The sequence below is a fragment of the Ovis canadensis genome, chromosome 5 (assembly GCF_042477335.2).
Source record: "Ovis canadensis isolate MfBH-ARS-UI-01 breed Bighorn chromosome 5, ARS-UI_OviCan_v2, whole genome shotgun sequence".
NCBI lineage: Eukaryota > Metazoa > Chordata > Mammalia > Artiodactyla > Bovidae > Ovis > Ovis canadensis.
This window is the reverse complement of record NC_091249.1, coordinates 114,464,822-114,482,592: the sequence shown is the minus strand read 5'-3', so window position 1 is coordinate 114,482,592 and position 17,771 is coordinate 114,464,822. Positions and strand designations below refer to the sequence as shown.

At 39.7% G+C, this 17,771-nt stretch overlaps 1 protein-coding gene across 46 annotated transcripts in view; it reads right to left on the bottom strand.

Annotated features, from left to right (window-relative positions):
- The window catches only part of PAM (peptidylglycine alpha-amidating monooxygenase), a 323,041-nt gene that overhangs the window by 170,819 nt on the left and 134,451 nt on the right, over positions 1–17,771 (bottom strand). For all 46 annotated transcript variants that reach the window (XM_069590225.1, XM_069590236.1, XM_069590190.1 and 43 more), the window contains 2 exons: positions 3,047–3,470; positions 1,893–2,013 (listed from right to left, as the gene is read on the bottom strand). In XM_069590225.1, the coding sequence (XP_069446326.1) occupies positions 1,893–2,013; positions 3,047–3,135 (210 nt within the window). In that variant the 5' untranslated portion in view covers positions 3,136–3,470. The remainder of the gene's footprint in view (positions 1–1,892; positions 2,014–3,046; positions 3,471–17,771) is intronic.

Here is a 17,771-nt window from a genome sequence, read left to right as displayed (position 1 = left end):
TTCCCAGCCAAAGTCCTAAGGTTTCACTGGATTGGTCTAGGTCCCACACCTTCTTCTGAATCAGTCACCATGGAAGGGGAACTGGAATGCAGTGATCTGCTAATCCTAGTCCAGGTGCCCCATCTCTGGATCCTGGGTAGGCAGGATATGGTTTCAGAGAAGAAGCAATGAGGGATGGTATGCTGGAAAGGCAACCAGCAAATGTTCACTGCACACAGACAGCAAAGCTGAATGCAGAGAGTGCAAAATAACAAGCTGTACTCTACTCATTAATATATCTTCTTTTTTCCAGTTATTTTGATCATTGTAAGATTATAAAAACTGAGATAACACATTTTATCTTATGCAAATCGAGTTCCTTTTCATTCTTTTATAATCAATTCCTCTAGGAACTCTTTCTGAGAATGTTCACTCCAAACAGTTACCTATTTTTATTACTGCTAAATAATTTAAATGTTTTTACTGTAAAATAATGAGAAGGAAAAAAAACACAGAATAATAATGAACTACAACAAGTGATTATTTGAGAAAATAATGATATTCCTGTAGGAAAAGAGTGCTTAAAGACTAATTAGCGAGTATTTTAAAAAAGTATTACAAAGTCATTTTAAGCAAATATAGGGGGAAAATCACTTTTGAAAGTGAGAACAGACATGAAAAAGCACACTTCATAAGTGAGTAAATATCACCGTTCTCTCCTATTCCCAATCTGATGATATCTCTTTTTATTAAGTACTAACTAAAGACAGACCGTACCAAATTAAAGGCCAGGATGCTAATAACTAAACATACAGAAAAGTCACCTGCCTGGTCACTTGTGGATGGGCAAGGGTGAAGGGTGAGGGCCAATTTGACAACAGCAGTTATTTACAGATACTTAAACCATACATAGGTATTCAAATAAACAAACATTAATCCTCAGTCCTCCAAAAAAGACCTCCTGTATTTTCTTAGAGCTTCTGAACATCAATTTCAAAAGAATTCTCCCCAGTCTGTAGAATACTTTTATTTTCTCTGTACTTTAAAATAGACAGAAAATTAAAAAACCAGAATGTCATCTGCAGCAATGAGTCATCAGCCATGGCAGCTCTACAACACCCAGGTCTTCCCCTTTCTCTGCAGCCCTTTATAAACGAAGCCTACCTTTTAATGACACACATAAATCCCGGCGCTGCCTGGCTGAAAAGCGTAATTAATTCTGGCCTTTTCATGCCTACTGAAACACTTTGCACACATGACAGCTGTGGGTTTGAGAATCCTCTGAATCCCCAAAACAGGGAAAGCCACAGCCACAATCCAGTTCTACTCAAAATGCTCTGTAAGTCACCATGGTAGTTTTGCTTCTACTTCATCAGATATCTCTCCTATGACAAGCAGATTAAGCTAAAGAAAACTCACAATCAGCCACCTGTATGAACAGCTTTTTTTTTTTTTTAACTTTTAAAAGTGTGGAATATGTATTTTCCAAATTCTTGGCAGTAAACACATGATTTCATTTCTCAATTTGTGGCTGCAATAGAGGGGTATTTAAACAACTTAATCTCTTAGATGCAGCTGCTCAATATCATTTCCCTTTATTAGAATTTTTTTTCATATTTTAATACATACTTACATGCTGCATTACCAAGGCGATTACTCCACTGAGACTTAAATTTTCAAGGTTCCATTTCAAACCACAAATAATACAGGTAAAATTTTTAAAAAGAAATTTAACTGAAAGATTTACCTTAAAAAATTTAGTCCTCTTTACAATACTTATTCTAGCCCTATTTGAGGAATCTTGAAACAAAATGCTTACTTTTCAAAGAAGTTACTCCTGCTGTAAATGCAGTTTCTTTAATTACAGACTGTATATAGAACACACAAATAATGAAATACAGACTTCCTCTCACCTGTTTGGGTGTGACCCCAGGCATGCGAATATCCAATGCAAAATCTGATGAATCAATAGGAATTACTGGTCTGGTGGTACCAAGACATTCATTGGAAAATGATCTGGTAGTTTCCTTAAACCTTAAAAAAAGAAGACAATTTCAACATCCTTGAACATAATGGGATTTTAACTGGACATGGGAAGAGGAAAAAAAAGGAATTCTATGACTTTAAGACTAAATATTGTTGACTTAGACACAATGAAAAGATGTAATTACCACATAATATTCTATAACATTCTCAGAATTGCATCATATAGTCCAAGAGCAACATGCACCCAGCTTGTGAGCAAAACATAATCAAAGCAACCAAGCAGGCTACATTCAAAACTTGATTCAATATAAACCTGTCAAAATATATATGTTTCTGTTAATGAAAGTACAGTATTAGTCAATCAGAATTATCATAGGCCTGTCAATCTTCTCAAGGCAGAAATATTACTAAAAGCCAGTAAAAAATTTTGTGACTCCTTTTATGAGTGTCCGATATTACTAGTCAGAAACAAAAAAACCAACAATAACATCGCTAGAAGGCAGAGTTTTATGATGGCGGGGTGGCGGGGTGGCGGGGGGTCCTGGGGGGGGGGAGCCTGTGATGTGAATTACAAATGTACAAGTGCATAAATATTTAACATGGTAATTATGAAGAGTATATACGGCTCAATGCTTTCTTGTGAGCTCTTAGAGTCTGTGATCTGCTTCTCCCCACCAGTTACCTACCTTTATATCTCATTCTTCAGGCTGTTACAAACGAGAAGGCATTCCAGCCTAAATGACGATATTGTACTTTCTCAAATTGTCTCCCCAAGAGGGAGTGATGAGTATTGGAAATCACAACTTCTAATTGGGAGTTCTGAAAGCCAGGACAGTTTGGCTATAGAGGACAGGGGGGTGGAGGCGAGGGGGCTTTTTTTTTTTTTTTCTGTAAGGGGGAACTTTTACAAGAAGTTTAACTGTGTCAAAATTCCCAAGGATTGCGGCCAAGTGAATCAACCACGTATATTTCTCCAACACTCTTCCTTTTTTTTTTTTTCAACAGCATGCACAGAAACCATCCAAACCACATGTCGCCTGTTTAGAAATAAATAAACAAAAACAAAAAAACAAACACCCACCTCTTAAAGACAGAAAGTGGGCTTCGGAAGCCCACACAGCCGCTGGGAAACACGAGGAGGAGAACTAGCAGGCTCCGAAAGCCAGCCATGTCCTCGGCGCTCCGGCCCGGCCGGGAGGACCGGACGGCGCGGCGCCGGGCGGGCGGGAGGAGCGCCGGGAGGACCGGGCCGCGGCGCCGCCGGCAGCCACTACTTCATGGCCCGGGGCGCGGCGGGCGTCCCCGCGGCAGCCACACAGCAGCGCCGCGCGCGCTCAGCGCCCGCGGGAAGCCGGGACTTCTGTCAGGTCCGCGAGCGGAAGCGCGCCTCCCCTCAGAGCCGGCGGCGAGGGGCGGCGAGTTAGACGCGCGGGATGCTTATCGCTCGGGCGGGACAGGGGCGGGGAGGGCTCCCACACAAACCCGCGTCAGTCATCGTCCGGAACCTGCAGAAAATAGAAGCAGATAATGGATGACTAAACACATGACGACGTGCGTCCCCTCAGCAAATCCCAGCTGAGGTGCTTTCATCCGTTCGTCGCTCCGCAAGCTTGAGCCCAAGCCTGGTGAAAATGCGGGTCTGTTGACCTCCCCCCGCCCCCAAACCCGCCCTCCTTCAGATTTCACAAACCCCCTTAGCCCCCCAGTTCTGCCTTTTCCTGCTTTCTCCTCTCTCACACCCGCTCTTCTCCTCTTCTCTGCGACTTCGTTCCCCCCACCTTTCCCCTCACATTCACCCCTGCCTCCGGATTTCTTCTCTTCACTTGCTATGTCACTCACTCCCTTCTAGAATGGAAAATGCACTTGATACCTCTGCTGGTTTTAATATCTGCACTTAATACCTCTTTCATTGTATTACTTTTGATGCCCCTGAACCACCCACTAAAAGAAAAGGGAACTGAAGTTGTGGGTGAAGCAAAGTTGCTATTGGCAGCCACGAATGGAGAAAAAGGTCTTATAGACATGAAAGCTAATTATGCTTCTTGGTTCTTGAATGTAACGAAGTTTTTCATACAAATGACAGGCTAAGGCAAAAGAAAAGAAAGAAAAAAAGAAACTAAAGGAGAGTTTATATACGAGAGTAATCAGATAGGAGAAGACTTTGAGAACAAAGGCATGTTCATATCTATATATATATACATACATACATATATATACACACACATCACACATCTCAGGAGAAGGATAACCCCTGCCAAGAATGATCGTCACAGAAGTAATCACTGAAGTTCTCAGAATCATTTTTAAAACAAATCAAATATCTATAGCTAACACCAAATATAAAATGTAAGCACCTATTTAAAAATCCTGCATCTAACATACAAATAGTAATTCCTTACTTAGAAGGCATGCCTCCCAAAAGATATTCATTCCTGAATAAAGTTTGGAGACTTATAGTGCAATGCAATTAGAAGCAGTAACGAGAATCTCAGCCAACCCCCACATGAATTTTATATACAGAGAGTATGATCTAAAACAATATAAACATCAGGCCATACAGAACTAATGCAATATCTCAACATTTTGTGAAGAGGACTCAATTAGGCTAAATTTTAAAAGGTGTGTGTTTTGACTTTACTCTTATTCTGAATATATTTCAGACTGTGTATCAAGTATGTATATTTTAGCAAGGTGTTACTTTAAAATATATCATTCACAATATAAAGATACTTTATAGGAAAATACTTTAAAGGAAAAGATTTCTTTAAGTTCTGAGTCACAAATAAATCCACTGGCCAGATGAATAATGGTAAAAAAAAAAAAAATCAGTAAGATCTTACAGAAGTGCTCCACAATAATAAATTAGCATCTAAATCATTCCCTGGAAATCACAAGAGAGTGAATCTAATCTAAACAAAACAAACAAAAAATCAAACAAAAAGTAAACTAAGACAAACAGAAAGTATGACCTAAACTTGAAATTAGAAGAGTTCACGGTCATTGCTTTCTAAAAGAAACATAGGTTACATAAACTATAAATAAAACATGATTGACTATCCAACCTATGCAAGGATGCTTGAGGCTCCCCAGCAACCAAGAACCACAGTTAATTTACATAAGCAATGACATTTTTAAAAGACTGATGATATTTGTTTGAACTTTCTCTTTGGCTTGCTGTGTGAGCTTTCGGAACAAAAGCCTTTAGCTTTGTCCAATCCTGTGGGTAAAGGAAAGAAGAGAAACAACTGCCTGAAGGCTATGCAATTGCTTTTGTTTACAACGAAATACAGTCCTATGAAATGACAATGCTTAACATTCCCCAAGTTCTTTTCCTCTTTAAATATATGTGAAGAAGGGATTATATTTTTTCTATTTCATGCAGAACAGGATTCAAGGACAGTCCTTCTTCTAGTTGGCAGGGAGATATAGAATTATACAAACACTTGAAAACAAATTTAGTATTAACATTCTTTAGCAGGAACACATCCTTAACTACTAGTGTTTGAAAAGAGATTCCACTTATTTCTTTGATTTTATTACCTTTGATGTCCCTGAACCACCCACTGAAAGAAAAGGCAACTGAAGTTGTGGGTAAAAGCAAAGTTGGTATTGGCAGCCATGAATGGAAAAAAAAGGTCTTACAGAAATGAAAGCTAATTATGCTTCTTGGTTCTTGACATTTTGTAAACTAAAGACAAAATACAAATCATCATATGAAAAACATCATGTCTAATCTTTCTATTTCTTATTTTACAATGCCTGATGACTCTGAAATGTATGTGTGTGTGTATGCATGTATCATCAACAACAACAAATATATATATGTATACCTAATATTCAAATCCTAGTATTTTTAGGATTAAAAAAATTCAAAATAGAGTTCTTTGATATAATTCATTCTCTAATCAAAACATGGGGCTTCCCAGGTAGCTCACTGGAAAAGAACTTGCGTGCCAATGCAGGAGACTTGGGTGTGATTGCTGGGTCCAAAAGACCCCTTGGAAAAGGAAATGGCAATCCGCTCCAGTATTCTTGCCTGGGATATCTCATGGACAGAGAAGCCTGTGGACAGTGGGCTACAGTCTATCAGGTCTCAAAAGAGATGGATGTGACTTAACAACTAAACAACAATAAAAAAAAATGCTTTAATTTCACTTTTTGTACAAAATAGTATATGTTGGGGTTTTCGAAAATGAATAAAACTAAAGGAGAATATATTCTATTAACGGAGATGATTCACTTCAGCATTCTTGCCTTGAGAACCCCATGAATGGTATGAAAAGGCAAAAAGATATGACACTGATAGATGAACTCCCCAGGTTGGAAGGTGCCCAATATGCTACTGGATATCAGTGGAGAAATAACTCCAGAAAGAATGAAGAGACAGAGCCAAAGCAAAAGCAACACCCAGTTGTGGATGTGACTGGTGATGGAAGTAGTCAGATATTGTAAAGAACAGTAATGCACAGGAACCTGGAATGTTACCTCCATGACTCAAGGTAAATTGGAAGTGGTCAAACAGGAGATGGCAAGATTGAACATCGACATTGTAGGAATCAGTGAACTAAAATGGATGGGAATGGGTGGATTTAATTCAGGTGACCACTATATTTACTACTGCAGGCAAGAATCTCTTAGAAGAAATGGAGTAGCCCTTCTAGTCAACAAGAGTCCAAAATGCAGTACTTGGGTGCAATCTCAAAAAGACAAAATGATCTCTGTTCATTTCCAAGACAAACCATTCAATTTCATGGTAATCCAAGTCTATGCCCTGACCAGTAATGCTGAAGAAGCTGCAGTTGAATGGTTCTATGATGAACTACAAGACCTTCTAGAACTAACACCCCCAAAAAGATGTCTTCTTCATCAAAAGGGACTGGAATGCAAAAGTAAAAGTCAAGAGATACATGGAGTAACAGGTAAGCAGGGCAAAGGCTAACAGAGTTTTCCCAAGAGAATGCACTATTCATAGCAAACACCCTCTTCCAACAACAGAAGTGATGACTCTACATATGGATATCACCAGATGGTCAATACCAAAGTCAGGTTAATTGTATTCCTTGCAACCGAAGATGAAGTTCTCTAAAGTCAGCAAAAACAAGACCAGGAGCTGACTGTGGCTCAGATCATGAACTCCTTATTACAAAATTCAGACTTAAATTGAAGAAAGTAGGGAAAACCGCTAGACCATTCAGGTATGACCTAAATCAAATCCCTTATGATTATACAGTGGAAGTGAGAAATAGATTTAAGGGTCTAGATCTGATAGATAGAGTGCCTGAAGAACTATGGACGGAGGTTCATAACATTGTACAGGTGGCAGTGATCAAAACCGACTCCAAGAAAAAGAAATGCAAAAAAGCAAAATGATTGTCTGAGGAGGCCTTACAAATAGCTGAGGAAAGAGAAGCAAAAGGCAAAGGAGAAAAGGAAAGATAGAAGCATCTGAATGCAAAGTTCCAAAGAATAGCAAAGAGATAAGAAAGCCTTCCTCAGTGATCAATGCAAAGAAATAGAGGAAAATAATAGAATGGGAATGACCAGAAATCTCTTGAAAAAAATTAGATGTCAAGGGAACATTTCATGCAAAGATGGGCACAATAAAGGACAGAAATGGTATGGACCTAAAAGAAGCAGAAGATATTAGAAGAGGTGGCAAGAATACACAGAAGAACTATACAAAAAAGATTTTAATGACCCAGATAACCACAATGGTATGATCACTCACCTAGAGCCAGGCATCCTGGAGTGTGAAGTCAAGTGGGCCGTAGGAAGTATCACTACAAACAAAACTAGTGAAGGTGATGCAGTTCCAGCTGAGCTATTTCAAATCCTAAAAGATGATGCTGTGAAAGTGCTGTGCTCAATATACCAGCAAATTTGGAAAACTCAGCAGTGGCCACAGGACTGGAAAATGTAAGTTTTCATTCCAATCGCAAAGAAAGGCAATGCCAAAAAATCTTCAAACTACTGCACAATTGCACTTACGTCAGTTCAGTTCAGTTCAGTTCAGTTGCTCAGTTGTGTCCAACCCTTTGCAACACCATGTACTGCAGCACACCAGGCCTCCCTGTCCATCACCAACTCCCGGAGTTTGCTCAAACTCATGTCCATTGAATCGGTGATGCCATCCAACCATCTCATCCTCTGTCGTCACACGCTAGCAAAGCAATGCTCAAAATTCTTCAAGCCAGGCTTCAACAGTATATGAACCGAGTACTTGTAAATGATCAAGCTGGATTTACGAAAGGCAGAGGAACCAAAATTCAAGTTGCCAACATCCCTTGGATCATAGAAAAGGCAAGAGAATTCCAGAATTATATCTACTTCTGCCTCACTGATTATGCTAAAGCCTTTGACTGTGTGGATGACAACAAACTGGAAAATTCTTCAAGAGATGGGAATACCAAACCACCTGATTTGTCTCCTGAGAAATGTGTATGCAGGTCAAGAAGCAACAGTTAGAACTGAACATGGAACAACAGACTGGTTCCAAATAGGAAAAGAGGAGTACGTCAAGGCTGTATATTGTCACCCTGCTTATTTAACATATATGCAGAGTACATCATGTGAAATGCCAGGCTGGATGATGCACAAGCTGGAATCAAGACTGCTGGGAGAAATATCAATAACCTCAGGTATGCAGATGACACCACCCTTATGGCAGAAAGTGAAGATGAACTAAAGAGCCTCTTGATGAAAGTGAAAGAGGAGAGTGAAAAAGATGGCTTAAAACTCAACACTCAAAAAACTAAGATCATGGCATCCGGTCCCATTCACTTCATGGCAAATAGATGGGAAACAATGGAAACAGTGACAGCCTTTGTTTTCTTGGGCTTCAAAATCACTGCAGATGGTGACTGCAGCCATGAAATTAAACCACACTTGCTCCTTATAAGAAAAGCTATGACCAACCTAGACAGCATATTAAACAGCAGAGATGTTACTTTGCTGACAAAGGTCTGTCCAGTCAAAGCTATGGTTTTTCCAGTCATCATGTACAGATGTAAGAGTTGAACCGTAAAGAAAGCTAAGCACTAAAAAATTGATGCTTTTGAACTGTGGTGTTGGAGAAGACTCTTGAGAGTCCTTTGGACTGCAAGGAGATCCAACCAGTCCATCCTAAAGGAAATCAGTCCTGAATGTTCATTGGAAGGACTGATGCTGAAGCTGAAACTCCAATGCTTTGGCCACCTGATGCGAAGAACTGACTCATTTGAAAAGACCCTGATGCTGGGAAAAATTGAAGGCAAGAGGAGAAGGGGACAACAGAGGATGAGATGGTTGGATGGCATCACCGACTCAATGGACATGAGTTTGAGTCAACTCCGGGAGTTGGTGATGGACAGGGAGGCCTGGCGTGCTGCAGTCCATGGGGTTGCAAAGAGTTAGACATGACTGAGCAACTGAACTTATGTGAAGGGAGATGAGGACTTGACACAAATAATATAAAGTATAGTTAGAATGTAGCATTCCTATGAGAGTAATATAAAAGTGAAAGTGTTTGTCACTCAGTTGTGTCTAACTCTTTGCAACCCCATGGACTCTAGCCCCCCATGCTCTTCTGTCCATGGAATTCTCCAGGTGACAATACTGGAGTGAGTTGCCATTCCCTTCTCCAGGGGATCTTCCCAACCCAGGCATCAAAGCTGGGTGTCCTGAGTTGCAGGCAGATGCTTTACCATCTGAGCCACCAGAGAATCCCTACTATAATAGAGACTCAGAATTTTGAGGAAAGAAAGATCAATTCAACCTTCAAGAGGATGGTAGGAGAAAAGAGATAGGTAAAACAGTCTTCGGTGGAAGAGGGTGGTTCTGACCAAGCACTTAGAGTGAGGCTGAGTTTATGCCACGGGAGATGGGGAGTGTGTATTTCATGAACAGTGCACAGAGCTCCAATGGGGAGCAGGGAATATTTGACAAGCAAGTAGTAAAGGTTCTGCCTCCTAGACTTAAGCTGCAGACCCAGATTTACTATCTTATTTGTAATACAGAGCAAATATTCTGTTTGCACATTATAAATAAATTCTTAGTAAGAATGATGTATAGTTTATACTTCTACAAATATTAATTCCAGGAACAGTACTGTTATGTGGTAAGTACAGCCTAGTACAGAGGACCATAAGGCTAATTTGGCTTTTACAAAGTAAGCAGTCCATTCTTTTCCAGTTTTATTCGAAACGAAGAAAAGAAAATCCAAAACAATAGTTTAAATGAGTAATTGTTCAAAGAATCAAATAAAAATATTGGCCACTCACTTATTGATTCATTTATCAACTAGAGAGAACCATTACAGCATAGAGGCCAACAGCCTCTAACAGATAGTATCATCGAGGAATTTGAGCTAACTCTGGGAGATAATGAAGGATGGGACTGGTGTGCTGCAGTCCATGGGGTCACAGAGAGTCAGACACAACCTAGTGACTCAACAACAACAACTTGTAAACTGCAGAAACATGGCCTGGACTCTTGCCTCCACTGTTGACTAGCCTGGTGAAACTGGGCAAGTACTTAGCCTCTGTTTGCCTCAGTTTCCTCATCTGCAAAATGGGAATACTCCTACCATTTATCTCATAAGCTTGTTACAAGGAATAAATGAATTTATGTCCTTAGAATAATGCCAGACACACAATAAACGTTTGCTATTGTTCTTGTTGGAAAAAATATTAACATTTATTTAATGCCTAGGACTATCTTAATGGTGGGAACGGTGATAATCAAGACAGATAAAAGTTTCCATTCCAACAGAGATTACTTTCTAGTGGGGAGAAGAACAAATGAAAATAATGACCAAATTATAAATTTTGTTTTCTTTTAAGGAGATTTTATGTGGTTCCCTACAATGACTTATCATTAAACTGATTAAAGTATGCATATCCATTCACTTAGGAATTCAACTCCAGAGATTTATTCTTGGGCAAATATTGAACCAAGGGCACAAATATATTTATAAGGATATTTACTAGCATTGTTTATAATAACAGTTAACTGGATGTTTATAATAGCAAAGAACGGGAATCAATTTAAATGTCCATCAATAGGACATCGGTAAAATTTGAGGGGTGGGTTGTAACATCCCGTTGAAAAGGACAGATGAGTCTATTTTTTATAGGCAAGGTCACATTCTATGACACTTTTCTTTCTACATAATAAAAAATGTTTAAGCAATCTCAAACTTACAGAAATGTTGCAAATAACAGTACAAAAGCTTTTTTTTTTTCTTTAACCATTTGGGAGTAATCAATTGCTAACCTGAGGCCTCATCACTCCTGAATTCTTTAGTGTCTACATTTCCTAAAGTACATCCTCTGTATAACCACAATAGTCATCAAAATATTCACAGTGACATATTACTATCATCTACTCCTTTATCTCCAAACTTTGCCAACTGTCCCAATAATGGGCTTCCCCGGTGGCTCAGACGGTAAAGCGTCTGCCTGCAATGCAGGAGACCTGGGTTCAATTCCTGGGTCAGGAAGGTCCCCTGGAGAAGGAAATGGCAATCCACTCCAGCACTCTTGCCTGGAAAACCCCATGGACGGAGGAGCCTGATAGGCTACAGTCCATGGGGTCGCAAAGAGTCAGACACGACTGAGCGACTTCACTTTCACTTTCATAGGGAAAGAATCAAGTTCAGAATCAAGCATTGCAAGTAACGTTGTCAAGTCTCTATAGAGTCTTCTTCACTCCAGGACAGTTTCTGTCTTTAACTTTTGTGTGTGTGACTCTACTGAAGATTGCAGCGTAATTATTTTGCAAAAGGTCTCTCAATTAGTGTTTGTTTTCTGCTTATTAGGACTAGATTCAGGTTGTGCATCTCTGGCAGGAATATCACGGAAGTGACGCTATACTCTTCTCACTGCATCTGTATTAGTTGCCCATTGTGGCATATCAAATTACCCCAAACCTTAATCATTGAAAACAATTAACATTCTTTTGCAAAGTTTCTGTGCGTTGGGTGAAGAAGTAGCTTAGCTGGGTAATTCTCTCACGAGGATGCAAGCAAGATGTTAGCACAGACTGCAGTCATCTGAAGGCTTGAGTGGGGCTGGAGGGGATTCGATTGCATGATGGTAAAAACAACATCTCCTCACCATGTGGCCCTCTCTCTAGGGCTACTAGAGTGCCTTTACAATGACTTCTCCCAAAGTAAGCAATACCTTTTGAGACTTAGCATCAGAAGGCACATAGCACCACTTCTGTAATATGCTATCCATTCTACAAGTCAGCCGACCTCATTGTGGATGAAGACTACTCCAGGGCATGAATACTAGGAGATAAGCATCTTATTATGTGGCTTGCAATTTTGATTTGTCTCATTACTGATCATGTTAACTTTGATCATATAATTAAGGTGATGGCTTCCAGGCTTTTCCACTATCAAGTTACCATTTTTTCCTTTTGAATTAATACTTATTTGATGGAGAGGTTATTTTTTGACTTACAAATATTCCATTTCTCATCAGACTTTCATTATATTCATTTATCTGTTATTCATAATGCATACAAAGTTTCCTATTTTATTCAATGGGTTTTAATCTGTTACTAACTTTATTTACATCACTTACTTTGATGCCTGAATTACCTCAGTTGTCACCCCGTTAGGCTAGCTCCTTGTGTTTTTCATTCCACTTGGCCTTTGCTGATACTTTACACTGGACTGCCTACACACATGGGTGCCCTGCTCAGCCTGTTGGGCCATGGCCCTCCAACCAGGCCATCAGCTCCAACACTGATTTCCTCCTTACTTCAGGTGAACTCTATATCCCATGCCAGGTCACCTGTCCTGAATGCCTACTTTGCCTGCCCCACATAACAGCTGTAGGACTGAATTTTTCAGGAAGAGAAAAGTAAAATATAACCTTTAAAAAATCTAATTATAGAACAGTATACACATGTATTTAAAATGCTGAAGTAGACTTAAAGAGGGGGAAGGGATAGTTAGGGAGTCTGGGATGGACATGTACACATCACTGTATCTAAAATGGATAACCAACAAGGGCCTGCAGTATAGCACATGGAACTCTGCTCAGTGGTACTTGGCAGCCTGGATAGGAGGGGACTTTGGGGGAAAATGGATATATGCATATGTATGGCTCAGTCCCTTCACTGTTCACCTGAAACTATCACAACATTGTTAATCAGCTATACCCCAATACAAAATAAAAAGTTTAAAATAAAATTCTGAAGTAATGTATCTCAATTCGATTTCCGATGGTTTTCAATCATAGGTTTTTTTTAAACCATACTTAAAAAAAAAAAAGGCAAGGAGGGGTTGTTCACTACCCATTTATATGCTTTTGCATTCTTCTAACTTTCACAAGATTATATCATTTTTGTAACCAGAAGAAAATAGGGGTATTTATATACATACAAATTTATATTTAAAATATTGAATGTAATTCTACAGATTTCAATTTATGTGTCAATTGCTGAGTTTAGGCCATATTTTGAAATACAACTAGCACTCCTTTTGCTTGGCAAGAACTTTACAAACTAAATTTTATGGTAGTTTCAGCTGTAATGTAGTTTCTCAAGCTCAGCATTAGCAACATTTCGGAATGAATAACTGTTTGTGGCAGGGGACTGTCGTGTGCATCCTGAGACATTTAGCAGCATTTCAGGACTCTACCCGCTAGATTCCAGTTGTACTTCCTGCAGTACTGACAACCAAAAATGTCTCCAGACATTGCTAAATGTCTTCTGGAAGGTCAAATCAAAAATCACCCTGGTTGAAAACAACTGCTATAAAATGGTTCATTAAGATAAAGCTTAATTTTAAATAAAATTATATAATTACACCTGAATCATTGTAAATCAACTGCTGCTGCTACTGCTAAGTCACTTCAGTCGTGTCTGACTCTGTGTGACCCCATAGACAGCAGCCCACCAGGCTCCCCCATCCTTGGGGTTCTCCAGGCAAGAACACTGGAGTGGGTGGCCATTTCCTTCTCCAATGCATGAAAGTGAAAAGTGAAACTGAAGTCGCTCAGTTGTGTCCAACTCTTCGCGATCCCATGGACTGCAGCCTACCAGTCTCCTCCATCCATGGGATTTTCCAGGCAAGAGTGGGTTGCCATTGCCTTCTCCAACTACACCTCAATTTTTTTTAAGTGATACATTTCCTTTCATACAATAATTTTGAAAAGAATAATCATAACAGAAAGTAACATTTATCGATTACACACTAGGCATTGACCTCATGCATATTATCTCACTGAATTCTTATAACTTTTAAGTACCAATTATTATTCCCATTTTATAGATAAGAGATCTAAAGCTTTAGGAAAATTAATTAACTCTGCTCTGATTACACTGCAGTAGAACAAGGATTCAAATCCTGGCTGGCAGACTCCAGAATCTATCTTCTTAACTCACATCATTTTTTAAAAAATTGATTGATTTATTTTAATTGGAGGCTAATTACTTTACAATATTGTAGTATTGTGGTGGTTTCTGCCATACATCGACATGAATCAGCCACAGGTGCACATGTGTCCCCTCGTCCTGAAAGCCCCTCCCACCTCCCTCCCACCCCATCCCTCTGGGTTGTCCCAGAGCACCGGCCTTGGGTGCCCTGCTTCATGCATTGAACTTTCACTGCTCATCTATTTCACATATGGTAATATACATGTTTCAATGTTATTCTCTCAAATCATCCCACCCTCACCTTCTCTTAGAGAGTCCGAAAGTCTGTTCTTTACATCTGTGTCTCTTTCACTGTCTCGCATACAGGGTCGTCATTACTGTCTTTCTAAATTCCATATCTATGCATTAATATAGTGTATCGGTGCTTTTCTTTCTGACTTACTTCACTCCGTATAATAGGCTCCAGTTTCATCCACTTCATTAGAACTGACTCAAATGCATTTTTCTTTAATAGCTGAGTAATATTCCATTGTGTATATGTACCACAGCTTTCTTATCCATTCATCTGCTGATGGACATCTAGGTTGCTTCCATGTCCTGCCTATTATAAACAGTGCTGTGATGAACATTGGGGTACACGTGTCTCTTTCAATTCTGGTTTCCTCAGTGTGTATGGCCAGCAGTGGGATTGCTGGGTCATAAGGCAGTTTTATTTCCCGTTTTTTAAGGATTCTCCACGCTGTTCTCCATAGTGGCTATACTAGTTTGCATTCCCACCAACAGTGTAAGAGGGTTCCCTTTTCTCTGCACTCTCTCCAGCATTTACTGTTTGTAGACTTTTTGATAGCAGGCATTCTGACCGGCACGAGATGGTACATCATTGTGGCGTTGATTTGTATTTCTCTGATAACAAGTGATGTTAAGCATCTTTTCATGTGTTTATTAGCCATCTGTTTGTCTTTGGAGAAATATCTGTTTAGTTCTTTGGCTCACTTTTTGATTGGGCTGTTCATTTTTCTGGTATTGAGTTGCATGAGCTACTTATATATTTTAGAGATCAACTGTCAGTTGTTTCATTTGCTATTATTTTCTCCCATTCTGAAGGCTGTCTTTTCACCTTGCTTATAGTTTCCTTCATTGTGCAAAAGTTTCTTAAGTTTAATTAGGTCCCATTTGTTTATTTTTGTTTTTATTTCCATTACTCTGGGAAGTGGGTCATAGAGGATCTTGCTGGGATTTATGTCAGACTTAACTCATATTCTTTAACATAAAACTACCTCTCCACATTCCTAGAGGATGCTTTCTTCAAGTACAGCAGAAAGGACATCCTCTGAATATCATTTTATTGTGACATCATCATAATAATAATGATTATTGAGCCATTACTATATGCCAGGCACTGTACTAATAAGCACTATATAAAGATGAGCTTATCTGAATCCTGACAGAAGCTCTGTTAAATCTGTACCATTATCATTCCCATTTTGCTAAAGTGAAAACTAGAGATGGAGAGAACTGGTAAACTTGTCCAGGGCACACAGCCAAAATATAACCCACAGGCAATCTGACGCCACAGCCATTCAGCTATAAATGTTACCTAGCCTTTTTTTTTTTTTAAATTCAGATGTTAGGAAGCAGGAACACTTCCTTTACAACTTTACAAACATACTTCATTTAGCTAACTCAGAAAGGACAAACGGGAGATCTGTGACAAAGGCCCAAATCTGGTGCCCAAAGAGGTTTTGTTTGGCTTGAGCGAATTTTTCCTAGCTCTTCCCCTGAATTTGAATTCTGAGTAAACATTTCAAAATGAAAAGATTCCACATAAAGCGTGTCTCTTGAAGAGCTGTAAAATCCGGCATCCCTGGACCTGCGCTCCCACATGGGAACAGTTAGCTAAACCCAGCGTCTTCCCTTCCTGGCACAGTTGGCAATCTGAGCCTCCTTCTCCATGGTCCCCACGGTCCCCACGGCGCCCTCTTTATTCTCAGATCCTAAGGCCAAGAGTAGCTGTTTTAACCGCCACTCAACCCTGAGGTGCAATCTTGTTGCCTGTCCATTTTTTTTGTGTGTTCGTTTTTTACACTTGGCCAATTTTTCTCATTAACATTACTAACTACCCTAGAGTCATTTGTGTTGTGACCCCAGAGGTGTACCCTTTCTTCACGTAAGAAAATCAACTTCACTCTCACATAACATAACATAGCGTAACACTTGCCACACTTAGATATACCAAGTAACTGCTTCTTTTCCTTCTTCCTTTCTTTTTGCTTTCCCTTTCCTTCTTCTTTTTTTAATTGTCTTTTTCCTTCTTTGTTAAGGTTCTGTTCATTTTTTTTTTTAAGGCCCTCTTGGCAACCCCCTCCAGGATTCTTGCCTGGAGAATCCCATGGACAGAGGAGCCTGGTGGGCTGCAGTCCATGGGGTCACAGAGTCAGACATGACTTAGCAACTAAACAGCACCAGCTTCATTAACAAGGCACATGAAACTGAATGGCATTCTCTGCCTGTGGGTTTGTTTGGAATTCATCTCTTCTAAAATGTGAGCCAATTTTAAGTATCCTTCTCCAGCAAGTCAAAATTGGCTGGGTACCTATTAGAATATATATGTTAAACAAGCTCAAGGGTACCATTCAGCATATGATTCTACTGCAATAAGAACTTGCCAACAGCAACAAATTCTATTTATTTATTTATTTCTTGGTTGCCATGATCTGTACCAGATGCCCTATAAATATGTCCATTAGTCATCCAATTGCTCAGGCCTGTAAATATTTCCGTGGGGGGAAAAACAAGAGACATTATTCTTAATTAAGTTTCTCAGCTTTGACTAATTCAAGTGTTACTTCATAGCACATGTATCTAAAATCAGCGCTGGCATATTTTAATGTAAGAGAAAACAGATCCCTGTGTTCCCAGCAGCCCGCATCCTCTCGTTCTAAGGATGCACTTTGGAAGTTTTCAAGAGACTATCACGCAGCGCAGGAGAGCAAAAGCCACGATGTCAGAGCAGTAGAGGGGCTCCTTTCACGAGGCTCATTTGCCCACCAGATATCTTATTTATTTATAAGCTCAGAACGCAAAAAAGAATTCAGCGTAAGAAGCAGAGCACAGAACACTTTTCCTTTAAACATTCCTGTTTGGCTGGGGAGATCAGGAACCCAGTCCTACAGTCACTGAGCAAGGTGGGGATTTCTGTCCTAACTCACAGCAAGGGATGAGGGCCTGGACTTATCGGCTGTCTCCATAACGTGCCAATTCAAAAACTAATAAACCCTCCTCTTCAGTGAAGGTTTTAAGGAACTAGTTTGAAATATCCAAGACATTACCAGATTTCAAAAGTTGGTTTGTTTGTTTTTTCCAGTAAAGTATGAATCATTGGCCAATGTAGGACTTTTGGACTCAGAGGGAGAGGGAGAGGGTGGGATGATTTGGGA